The 13,327-nt window shown below is 39.8% G+C and overlaps 1 protein-coding gene across 1 annotated transcript in view; it reads left to right on the forward strand.

The window, feature by feature from the left end:
- The first annotated feature begins 2,365 nt into the window (after positions 1–2,365).
- TMEM236 (transmembrane protein 236) overlaps positions 2,366–13,327 on the forward strand; it is a 73,632-nt gene continuing 62,670 nt past the window's right edge. Inside the window, exon 1 of the mRNA XM_006894301.1 lies at positions 2,366–2,622. Within this exon, the coding sequence (XP_006894363.1) occupies positions 2,366–2,622 (257 nt within the window). The remainder of the gene's footprint in view (positions 2,623–13,327) is intronic.

Consider the following 13,327-nt stretch of genomic DNA (forward strand, 5'->3'; position numbering starts at 1 on the left):
GTGCCCCAAGGCTATCGTCCTGAGACAGTAGGACTTATCTTTCATTTATTCAACCATGCATTGTGCATTATTGATCAAGGGACTGGCAGTACAAGCAGTTCATGTGCTTGGATGCTAAATTGGGGCCACCCAGCGGCACCTGAGAAGAAAGTCCTAGCAATCTAATTCTGAAAAAGCAGACTTTGAATACTTTATGATGTACGGGTCTACATTAACACATGAAGGGCTGCTCGGAGTCGGAGTTTCTGGCTACTAGTTGCAAGTTCTGTGATGACAAATGACTATGCACAGAGGCATAGACTTGGACTTTAAAGGGACCTAAACAATCATTATAGGGAAATAAGTGCTACACAGAAGGTGAGTGACTCATTCTGCTTTGAGAGGGAGAATATGGAAAATCTATACAGAGGAGAAAAGAGCCCTAGTGACATAATGCATGTGACATATTGGGCTGCTAATGCAGATTGTTAATAGATTTTCCACCAATCCTGACACCACACTTCTCCTCATAGAGCCCAGCCTCTCGGATAATCTGTTCTGCATACAGGTTGAAAAGGTATGGAGATAGGACATATCCCTGGCACACACCTTTCTCAATTTCGAACCATGCAGTGTTTCCTTGCTCTGTTCTGATGACTGCCTCTTGGTCCAAGTATAGGTTTCTCATTAGCACGATGAAGTGTTCTGGGATTCCCATTCTTTTCAGAGTCAGCCACAGTTTGTTATGATCCACATAGTCAAACGCCTTTGCATAATCAATGAAACACAGATAAACATTCTTCTGTTATTCCCTGCTTTCAGCAAAGATCCTTCTAACATCAGCTACAATATCCCTAGTACCATAACCCCTTCTAAACCCAGCCTGGACTTCTGGCAGTTCTCTGCTGATGTGCTCTTCCAGTCGTTTTTGGAAAATCTTCAGTAGAATCTTGCTTGCATGTGAAATAAATGATATTGTTCTATAGTTTCCACACTCTGTTGGGTCACCCTTCTTTGGAGCGGGAATAATTAGTCAGCGTTGATTCAGTCCCCCCCTTCTCCTTGGCTCTGCTCCTAATATTTTAACTGGACTCTCTCATGGACTCCTACCCAATTTCTGCTTTGTCCCCATTTTGAAGCCTCTCATACCTTCTTCCACACAAGCACTATTCTTTTCCAAATGATTATATGACTTCTCAATATAGAAAGTGCACACCACCTGCTTCCCCCACCCCTCAGACAAATACCAAATCCTTAATAGGACACACATTTCGACTCCACCCTATTTCTCTAACCTCGTTCTCTCCTATTTCCTTCCACGCACAAGAGACTCTTTTCTCAACTCATGTTAACCATTGTAGCCTCTTGGCCTTGCAATGTCCTCTTTTTGTCTATTTGAAATGTCCCTGATACCTCATTATCACCATCTGGCCTCAATGTCCTTATCTATCCCTCCCTTTCTCACAGTCCAAAGGTGAAATTCTGCACTGTATTATCATAAGCATTTAGTTTATGTGTCTGACCTTAGTTACTTTTGTTATACGCTGGCTTGCTTCCTCCCTTGGACTGTGAGTATTTTCACAAGAGGAGACTTTCTGTCATTCATTTACTTTCACATCCCAACACCTAGTAAAGTGCTGAATTTTTTTTTTTAAGAAAATGTGTTTATGGAGATAATGATTGATTTGAAATATTTGATATGCTTTTGGATTAGTGAATAGCTCTTAATTTGTTGATGCAGTCACAGGTTTTTCATATCACCTTATTAGTTGCCTGACTACCAAAATAAAAATAACATTAATCTGTGTTCAGTGGTAACTAGGGAGCAAACATGAGTCAGGATTTTAAGTATCAGGAAGAATTTTGACTAGAAATTTGTCAGACCAAATTTAAACTCTTTTTGAAAACATTTGAAGACACAAGAACCATTTTAGAAATGTCTCTCTTTGCCTGAGTTTTCTTAGTTGTTAAAACAGGAGATTGACTGTATGTTCTCATTTAACTTTAATATGATACTATTTTAATGGTTCTACATAACAGGTGTTGAGTAAATGTTCATGGTGCAGAAATCACTAATCCACACTATATCAAAAACTTTGTTTATACCAGTGCTCAAAAGCACACTATCAAGTCTATTTCAGTTCTAGTAATGAATGTGCAAGTACATTAAGTGATCACTTCTATACTTGCTCTGTCTCTTTAAGATCCCTGTTGTTAGGTTAGAAGATCATTGAACCATGTGAGGGTCAATAAAAGAATAAAAAGTCATTGGTTAGTATGAGATTTGAGTATGAGGAACTTGCTCCTCATTCAGTATCTCTGTGCCCATCTGCGGCTCACAATCCAAAGGGTAGCCTTTATCCTCATCAGCTTGTAGTTGCCCAAGATGGTTTCTGGAAGACTAATTAAGTTGGTGGTGTTTGAGCTGCTGGAGTTTGCTGCGTTCTCCGTTCCCACACTTGTGATTATGGAGCAGTTTGCCACTGCCTATCATAGTAAAAGGAATGCATCTGAGAAAACACATTATTGGCTTATTGTTTCCTGCTCAATTGCCTACGTAGCCTCCGTAACTCTACTGATTTGGGTTCCTGTAAAAGTTCTCTTACACAAGAAACATCATCTTCACAAAAAAATAAAAGGATGGTAAGTAAATGCTGGAGGACCCCTGATTGGCCTGGTTGTTATAGTGAGTGCTCAGTGGCTAAGTGAACAGATGGCAGTTTGAACCCATGGAGAGAGTTTGTACCCATCTGCTTCTATAAAGATTACTGTCTTGGAAACCTGATCGGATAGTTTTACTCTGTCCTAGTTGCTACAATTTGAAATTCAGTACATAGTAGTGGGCTTGGTTATATTTTTTTTTCTTAAGTAAATAAATTCTTTTGAAGGAACTTTCAAAGATGTTCTAAGGTGCTATGTGCAATGATGTTAACGAAGAAGAAATGCACATAAAGGGGGATTAATGAGATGTAGCTATTTCTTTAAATGTGCTGGTATTATGGTATGCCCTATAACTTCTCTAGGATCAATGTTTATGGGTCTCAGAAACAAAATATTTGTGTTAATAAGACTTGAAGGGAGCTCTGGTGGCATAGTGACAAGAAGCTGTGCTGCAATCCCAAATGCACAGGGTTCGAGAGCACCAGCTGCTCTGGGAGAAGAGTAGGCAATCTCCCATGTGATTAACTGCTTCTGAAAACCTGCTGGAGGGTCAGCGATGGGTCGGTCCTCACTCTACAGTAAATAACAAGAAGAAGATGACTTGAAATAGTCAAAGTCTATGATACCTTTAATAGTACCTCTTTGTTATATACTAAACTATATAAAATTAGCTAATTTACCAAAAGAAAAATAACAAGAGTGTAACATAGAATTTTACCTCTGCATTAAACTATGATTGTAGTATCTTAATATATGATGCTTCCGGCTGCATTCTTGGCAGATTTAAAGCATATTTTGACCATTGGCCAATTGAGATTTTTAAGCAACTGGTTCCCTTATTTAAAAAGCAAAATCATATAAAACGCAAACTTCCTGTCGATGAGTTGGTTCTGACTCATAGCTGACCTTCCTGAGGGTTCTCTGGGTGTAAATCACAGCAAGAGGAGGTTGACCATCTTTCACATTTAGAGCCATAAGTCGACTTGAACCACCTGAGATAGCTTTTGGATTAGCAATATGACTTACTAAAGAGGACGAGAGCACAGCTCCTTTTCTCTGCCAGACACATTGAAATAATAATAATAATAATAATAATAAATTATAATAATACTTTTCCTTGAAGAGGAAGAGTACTTCAATAATAATAATGTAAAATATTTAAATACAGATTTAATTAACAGTTTAACGGATAGTTCTATCAATAGATGCAAAGATACTGAGCACAATTAGGATGAGGTTGGACCGGGCAGTGTTTCTTTGTGTTGTACAGAGGGTTACTATGAACAGCTCAACAGCACCTAAAAGCAACAATCATCTAACTCTATAATTGATACTCTTCCCTACTGGTACCCTAAGATACTTCTTTGAAGGTGAAAGTCCAATCTCCAGGGAGAAACTGAGATAAAAGAAGAGGGTAGGCTTTCTTCTCTGAGATTAAGGAAGAGCATAGGCTTTCTTCTCTGACTCCCCAGGGAAAGAGTGAGATTAAAGGAAAGGGTAGTCTTCCTTTTCTAGTCCTCCATTACCCCTGGTGTCTACACAGACCCTTCTACATCTGCTTAAGGTATTCTCTCAGTGCTAAGGAGTTTGGGCTCCCACAACAGCTGATCTTTCATCAATGATTTCTTTAAGGAAATACTCTCAAGGGCTTTCGTGATGTTTGATTGTGGGTATGAGTGGGTGTTTTATAATTCTTTAACCAGTTGACAAGCTAGCCATAATTTCAGTAAAACTATGACACAGTTTCCTGTCACTATTCATGACTTCATTCATGAACTCTATCAAATTGTTATTTCTTAATGGTATAGCAGGGGAGAAACAACTACTGGACACTATTCTAGAAGCTGTACACTCTCTGCACTATTAAATTTAACTTTACAATAATTCAGTGAGGTAGAGACTAGTGTCTTGCTTATGAATAGATGAGTAAACTGAAACTCAAGTAAATGATTAACTTTGTCAAGTGTTAAAGCTATTAGGCGGTGGAGCTGGAGTTGATCTGTCCATATCTGTCTGAGGCTGTGTTATTTCCATTGTCTCTTGAGACTTTTCCTCTATGCCTTTTGACTTTGAGCTCCAGGTGTGTTTTCAAGGCACATACAGATATCTTTTGGATATTAAGACATTTAGAAATCATAGTAAATTTTCCCAAAGATTTACATATGGGTGCTAAAATGTATGTAATGATATAAATCCCAAACTCACTGCCACAGAGTTGCTTCTGACTCACTGCCACCCTCCATTGGATATCTAGGAGAGGAGATGGCCTATCTTTCTCTCAAGGAGCCTCTTATGAATTTGAACTGTCAACCTTATGATTGAAAGCCAGATATAGATAGGTTATATATTATACTATCAGAGATTTTTGCACTACAATAGAGAGGGTGTGTCGATTATTGTGCCTGTAGTTTATTAATTTCTAAATGAAGCAGATAAAAAAATCTTTTTCAAGAATATTGTTGTTGTTATGTGCCATTGAGTTGCTTGCGACTCATAGCGACCCTAAGTACAACAGCCCTAAACTCTGCTCTGTCCTGTGACATTCGCACTGTCTCTGACACTCCCATCCCGATTACCCCAGTCACTGAATCAATCCACCTCATAGAGGGCCTTCCCCTCCTGCGCTGTCCCTCCACCCTCCCAAGCATGATGTCCTTCTCCAGGGACCGGTCTCTCCTCACATGTCCAAAATATGTCAGACGAAGCCTCGGAATACTTGTCTCCAAGGAGCAGCCTGCTTTAACCCTCTCCAGGATGAATCTGTTTTCTTGGCAGGCCATAGCAAATAGTTGATTTCAGGAAATGTGGTTGATCCTTAAAATGTACAGATTTTGTAGACCCCATGAGCCCTATGAGGCTGATGTTCAGAAAGGAGTGAGTCATTCGGCTAGGAAAGGGTGTGTCCCAGCTACAGAGGCTGCAGCTAGAGGGGCTAACCTGGGTTCAAGTTCCAGCTTTGACTTTGGTTATAGAACTTAGTGTGTTATTTAAAAATTTCTGAGCTTTGGTTTTCTAATGTCTAATATCGAGATAACATAGAATTTCCTTAATGTTTTTAAGAAAAGGAATGAGGTTATACATATAAAATTCCTTGCATAGCACCTGAAGCACTGCTGCTTCTAGCTGCTGCAAGGTCAGGTCTGATTTGTTGCAACCCTGTGAACAGCACAATGAAATTTTACCTGGTCCTCTGTCATCTTCATGCATGCTGATATACTCAAATCATTGTGTGCTATAAAGCCACCTTGTATTTTAATTGTGTTCCAACTTTAGGGACATATTTTTAAGCACAGCTGTGAGTCTACCCCACTTGAAGTTAAAAATAATTTCAAGAATAGGTTTAAGGCATTGAATACAATGACTGAAGACCAGAAGGTTTAATGCATTGAACACTATGATTTAAAGACATATCATCCATGAAGAGAACGAAATGTCATTACAAAGACAGAGGAGGAAGCAAAGGCCAAAGTGGCTGTCAGAAGAGACTGAAAATGGCACTGAAATATAAAGGAGCCAAAATAAATGGGAGAGATGCTAAATGAAAAGCTTCAAAGGACAGCTTGAGCATACAAAACAATGTATTATAATAGAATGGACAAAATAATAACTTGGGAGGGACTGGAGAGCATTATGCAAAGTGAACTAACTCAGTCCCATAAGGACAAATACTGACTAAGACCATTATTGTAGAAATAGATAACTAGTAAAACATATAAAGGATTTAAGAGGAGGAGGGGGGAAAACAGGGAGGAGGGTGAGTGGGACACCTAATTATAAGGTCACACAATTTGATGGGTGGAGGGAGGAGTGGGTTAAGGAAATAGGAAAGATCTGGTGTGAAAAACCATGTATACAGAATTCATAAGTAAACCAGAATATAATAAAAAGGGTATTTTTTTTTAATTGTGATGATGGTCCTTTCATTATCTTTCTTTTACTATAACCTACTTTAGAATGTTCAAAGCTTTAGTTTGCTTGGCTCCACAGTCAACACTCTTGGTACCAGTAGCCAGGAAATTAAAGGCATATTGCCATAGGAAAGTCTGCTGTTAGGGACCTTTCCAAAGTACTGAAGAGCAATGGTGTCTCTCTGGAGACTAAGGTGCATCTGATACCTGATACAGACTGTGGTCTTTGCAATCACTTGTTATGCATCAGAGAGTTGGACAATGACCAAGGAGGATAGAAGGAGAATTGATGCCTTTGAGCTGTGGTGCTGGAGAAGAGTATTGAATGTACCATGGACTGCTAGGAAAACAAATAGATTCATCCTGGAAAGGGTTAAACCGGGTGGCTCCTTGGAGGCAAGGATACTGAGGCTCGGTCTAACATATTTTGGACATGTTGTAAGGAGAGACCGGTCCTTGGAGAAGGACATCATGCTTGGGAGGGTGGAGGGACGGCGCAGTAGGGGAAGGCCCTCTATGAGGTGGATTGATTCAGTGACTGGGGTAATCGGGATGGGAGTGTCAGAGACAGTGCAATTGGCACAGGATAGAAAAAAGTTCAGGGCTGTTGTACATAGGGTTGCTATGAGTCACAAGTGACTCGATGGCACATAACAACAACTTGAAAATGTAAGTTCCTTGAAGGGAGAAATTTTATCGAATTTATACATTTGTTTTTTTAATTTTTTATTATTAATTTTTCTGAAAGTTTACAGAGACTTTGGGTTTCAATTCATTCATTGTTGCACTTTTCTCCCTGCCCACCCCTTCCTCCAGTTCATTCTTCTGTTTGAAAAGTAAAAGAAAAATTCATTGTTATACAATCCCTCCCCCAAAGTCCACTCCACTATGCAACCTTCATTCTGGATTCGTGTCATGACATATCCCTTTTAAACAGGTGTTTTGTGTTTTTTTTTTTAAATAGAATGCATAAATAGCTGCGGTTAGAGAATAAAAAGGGAAGAACTTGCTCAGCATTTCTCAAGTTGAAAGAACTGGAAAACAAATTAAAGCTTCAAGTTGCAGCACTGAGAGAAAATCTTGAATGATCTAGGAAGCATCAAAAGAAGATGAATGAAATACAGAGTCAGTGTACCAAAAGAATTGTTCGGCCTTGAAATATTTTGAGAAGTAGTATATGGTAAAGAGTCAGTGATGATAAGGGAAGAAGTTCAAGTTATATTGAAAGCACTAGGAAAAAAGAAATCCCAAGAATTGATAGGATAAGTGTTGACATGTTTCATCTAATAGAGGCAGCTCTGGACAGGCTCCCAAGTGTACGCCAGGATATTTGGAAGATAACTACCTGGCCAATGGATTGGAAGAGATCTATTTTGTTCACATACGCAAGAAAGCTGACTCAAAGGCATGCAGTTTGAAACTACCAGCTGTACCACAGGACTCTGGGCAATCTCCTCATGTGCAATTTATGGCCTCTGAAAACCTGCTGGAGGGTCATCTGTGGGACAGTTCCTACTTGACGGCACACAACAGGATGGTCTAGTGGGCAAAGAGTTGTGCTGCCAATCCACAGGCTGTTGATGGTGTAGAATTGCAACCAACTCATTAGCTGACCCTTAAGCAGATTTTCCAGAGGTAGTAAATTACACAGGAGGAGATTTCACATCTTTCTCCCACAAAACAACTGGTGTATTCTAACCATGTGCCTTTGGAATGGCAGTACAGTCTGTAACACTAAGCCAACAGAGTTCCCTAAGCCAAAAACTAGTAGATCTAATTCACCATCTACCCCTTGTGAGAAAGATGACCAATCTCGTCCCATGGAATTAACAGCCTCGGAAAGCCTGCTGGAAGGTCAGCTATGATTTTGTTCAGCTTTGATGGCACATAGCAACAACAAAAGTATTCATTTCTTAAGATTGCTGTAAAGTGCCCCTTTCTGGATTATATAAGAACAGAAATTTGGTATTTCACAGTTCCAGAAGCTAGAAATCAGAAATCAGGGTATTTTTGACAGGGCATTACTCGCTGAAGGCTACGGGAGAGAATCCCTTCCATAAATTTCTCTTAGCCTAGCAGTCCTTGCCTTGTAGATGCATCATTCCAATTTCTGTTGCTATGAACACATATGATTCTCCTGGATGTATCTATGTTTCTTTTCATCCTATGAGAACATCAGGCATGTTGGAGTAGGGTTCATCCTAATTCAATATGTTATTGTTGTGTGCCGTCAAGTTGGAACCAACCCATAGCTGACCCTCCAGCAGGCTTTCAGAGGAAAAAATTGGACAGAGGAGGTTATCATCCTTCTCCCACCAAGCAGCTAGTAGATTTGAACCGCATACCTTTGAGAATGCAGCACAGCTTCTTACTATATGCTAATTAATTATATCTGCAAAGAATATGTTTTCAAATAAAGCCACAATCCAGGTACTCAGTGTTAGGTCTTGAAGATAACTGTCTAAGGAACAGGACACAACCCACAATGCCTTCTAACATCTCTAGATAAGAATAACTATAACCCCCATTTTAGAAATAAAGAAATAGGAGTTTGGAGAAGCTAAAAGACAGCATAGCCAGTGTGTATTGAAGGCATGATTAGATTTGGAGAAGATATCTGTCTCCAGAACCTGTTTTCTAACCATCACAGCATCACAACCAGTGAAGCACGTGGTGCCAGGACCATGCATGCAGTGCTGGACAAACTGACAAGCCAGAGGAAATGCGCTGACTCTCTTCTGAATCTCTCAGAAAACTGTCACTAGTGATGGCTAAGTAAACACCTAACCCAAAACAGGTTGTTAAAGGTCCTTCCCAGACCGCCTGCTACCTTGTATATCAGCATCAATAGCTTTGCCTTTCTTAACTCTGGCCTCGTTCTTCTTGCTCCATCATATCCAGCAATTCAGCCACAGTGTATTTACTTTTGCTTTTCCCACTCTTCGATGTGCAGGGTCATCAGATTCCATTCATTCTTCCTTGTTCATATCTCTTGCATCAGCTTCTTCTTTTCTTATCTCAAGTAGGCCTTTATCTTTAGGGGACACCCTGCACTTAAGGTTCTAGCCTAGTTCCAAATATGTCTGTATATTCAGATCTATTGCTAGTTATGAACTTTTGTTTGTTGGTTCATTTCTTTTTTTGTTCCAGGAAACATGTAGAACATTCTAGTAACTCAAGCAGGGGTTATCGTAACCCTTACCAACTGACGTCCTTGGCCCCTATTCTTCTCTCCCCTTAATTTTCTGTTGACAGAATAATCTTGAAAAAGTTTCTGCTTAATAGTTCTACCTCTTAAAAAATATACTCGTTTGAGTGAGGAAATAAGCTATGATATTCTACTATATAAAATCAGGGTGGTGGTAAGACGGAGAAAAACTGGATAAATTGTGTATACTGCACTGAAACAGATGAGGGAGTGAATAATTTAAAAGCGATGCATGATAGGGTATTAAGGTTATTACAAGAGTCCACAATTAAGATTGCATAGTGGAATGTATTTGGGGTGGTGGGAGGGGTGCGGGGGGATTGCATACCAGGGAATGAGTGTTTCTTTTACTTTTGAAAGAGAGGAGCAAACTGGGGGGCGGGGGGAGAGGCCTGGGCGGGTAGAGAAGTGCAGCAATGAATGAAAGGAAATCCAAATTCTCTGTAAATGTTCATTAAAATTATTAAAAAAAACTTAAAAAAATAAAGCTAGAAAAATCTTCAAGTTTATTTCATGACATTTTTCTCACAATAGATAGCCTGCCTCTTATTTTATAGCTAGTTCACTATTTCTTAGAACCCTGATTATTCTTTCCTTTTGATGAAACAAAATCTTGTGACCATGTGACTTTCTTCCAGATGTTTGTAGAATTCACCTCCTGTGCTCTCCCTTTACATGCCCATCAATTTGACCATTGATTGCATTGCTTGCTTTCTCCTTTTTTATTGCTTTTTGAGTACTCTTACCTGCTCTCATAAGGTAACACCTGCTGCTTGTATGGCAGTGGCTCTTAAAACTGTATCTCCAGAGATGACGTCTCCTGAGCTCACTCAATCTACAGGAAAGCTTTTAATTTATTAGCAGAGGCTGCGTAGCTCTGCCATCTCACCTACTTCTCGACAGTCTCCTCTAAGTCTTCTCCAGTATTCAGAAGTCCATCCATCACTCTTATCGTCTAGTTTTGAAACTTTTTGCTCATCTGAAGTTTCCTTGAGATGCTTCCTTGGTCTGTAAATATCTGGATATGATCTCACATATACAGCTGAAGACTTTAATAACAATAGCATCACTGTTGTTTCCTAACAGAGGGTGCAATCGACTAAAATTCTTGGAAAATCTTGCTTTCAGTGCTGGATTTCTTCATTCTTAGGCAACCTCAAAGCCATCAAGTTCATTCTGACTCATGACTCACCGTGGGGTTGCTGAGGCTATCTTCTGTCTTTCCTTTGAAAATTGACTGGTTGTTTCAAACTGCTGACTTTTAGTGAGTTTTAGGTTACTTAACACATCACCAAGAGGCTTTTCGTGTCTCGAAGCCAAAGTGCTGTGTCTTTATATCCTTACAACAAGATAAACTACACATATTTAATAACATTTTAGATGAAAGGGTGAATGAATGAATATTTAAACTATATCTTTATATCGGAATTCAGTAAATTTACACTTATTCCTGTTAAATGTTACTATGTTGCAGCTTGCTTTGTCAAATTCTGATTCTGTCATTCAAAATTTTGTCTCCAGATTTTGAGTCACCTGCAAATGAGGTAAAGGTTTCATCCTCTTCCCCCCTGAAGTCATTATTGTTGTTAGGTTCTATGCAGTCAAGTACGATTCATAGCAACCCTTTCCTATCATGTTGCATCCTCATCAGCTCCGACACACTTGAGCCCATTGCTGCAGTCACTGTGTCAATCCATATTATTGGGGGTCTTCCTCTCTTTTGCTGACTCTCCATCCTTCCAAGCATGATATTCCTTTCTGCAGCTTCGTCTGACATACTTTGAACATGTTGCAAGGAGGGACCAGTCCTTGGAGAGGAATGTCATGCTTGGGAGGGTGGAGAGACAGTACAGGAGGGAAAGACCCTTGATGAGATGGATTGAATTAGTGACTGGGGTACTGGGGGGGGGGTAGATGTGTCAGAGACAGTAAGATTGGCACAGGATAGAGCAGGGTTTAGGGCTCTTGCACACAGGGTTGCTATGAGTTGCAGGCGACTCAACAGCACATAACAGCAACAACAATGACAACCTACTTTTCCAAGGAATAAACTCACCTAAAGTCCAAATTATGTGAGAGAGTTTTACCATCTTTGTCTCCAAGTAGCGCTCCAGCTGCACATTTTCTAAGACATATATGTTTAATTTTTTTGGAAATCCATGTTATATTCAATATTTTCCCCAACACCACAACTCAAAGGCATCAATTCTTCTTCTGTCTTCTTTATTCATTGTCCAGCTCTTAGAGTATAACAAGTGATTGAAAAGACCATGACCTGAATAAAGTACACCTTAGTCTTCAAACTGGCATTATCGAGCTTAAGTAATTTGGAGAGATCCCTGATAACAGACTTGCCAAATTCAATATGTCTCCTGGTCTTTTGACTGCTGATGTCAGGGGTATTGATTGTTGATCTAAGCAAGATGAAGTCAGTGGCAACTTTAATCCTTTCTCCATCTATCATGATGTCTATTGGCCCAGTGGTGAGGACTTTTGTTTTCTTGATGTTGAGATACAATCCGTACCAAAGGCTATAGTCCTTGATCTTCTGCAACAAGTGTTTGAAGTTCTCTTCACTTTCAGTGAGCAAGGTTGTTGTATCATCTGTATAAGGCAGGTTATTAATGAGTCTTGCTAATTGCCACATTCCTCTTCATAGAGTCCAGCTTCAGGATTTATTTGCTCAGTATACAGATTGAATATGTGTGGAGAAAGGAGACATTCTTGTTGTCCACCATTCCTGATTTTAAACCGTGCCGTGTTCTTTGGCTCTATTAGAACAGCAACTTCTTGATCTAGGTACCACATGAACACAATAAAGTGTTCTGGGATTCTCATTCTTCTTAATGTTAGCCATTGTTTGTCCACACAGTCAAATGCTTTTGCATAGTGACTGAAACACAAATAGACATTCTTCTGGTATTCTCTGCTTGGATGTCTGCTCTGACATCAGTATTGATAACCCTGCTGTCATCGTCTCTTCAAAACCCAGCATGAATTCCTGGCAGTTCCCTGTAAATGTGCTGTTCTCACACTTTTTGGATGATTATCAGCAATATTTCTCTTACATGTGCTAGTAATGATACTGTTCTGTACAATACACTTTAGTTGAGTCACCTTTCTTAGGAAGGGGGAAAAAATAAGAATCTCTTCCAGTCAGTTGGTCAGGCAGCTATCCTCCAAATGTCCTGGCATAGACTGGTGAGCAAGTCCAGGCCTGCATCTGTTGTTTGAAACATGTCAATTGGATCCTATCAATTTCTGATACCTTTTTGCTATTGCCTGCCATTTAACTTGAACTTTATCCTTCATAGTCATTGACTCTTGTTTATGTTGTTTTTGTTGTTGTTGCTATGTGCCGTCAAGTCGTTTGCCACTCATAGCGACCCTATTACAACAGCCCTAAACCCTGCTCTATCCTGTGCCGATCTCACTGCCTCCAACACACCCATCCCAATTACCCGAGTCACTGAATCAATCCACCTCATACAGGGTCTTCCCCTCCTGCTCTGTCCCTCCACCCTACCAAGCATGATGTCCCTCTCCAAGGACCTGTCTCTCCTTACAACAT

This window comes from Elephantulus edwardii, unplaced genomic scaffold (assembly GCF_000299155.1).
Source record: "Elephantulus edwardii isolate Elephantulus edwardi_28Jun2011 unplaced genomic scaffold, EleEdw1.0 scaffold00139, whole genome shotgun sequence".
Taxonomy (NCBI): Eukaryota; Metazoa; Chordata; class Mammalia; order Macroscelidea; family Macroscelididae; genus Elephantulus; species Elephantulus edwardii.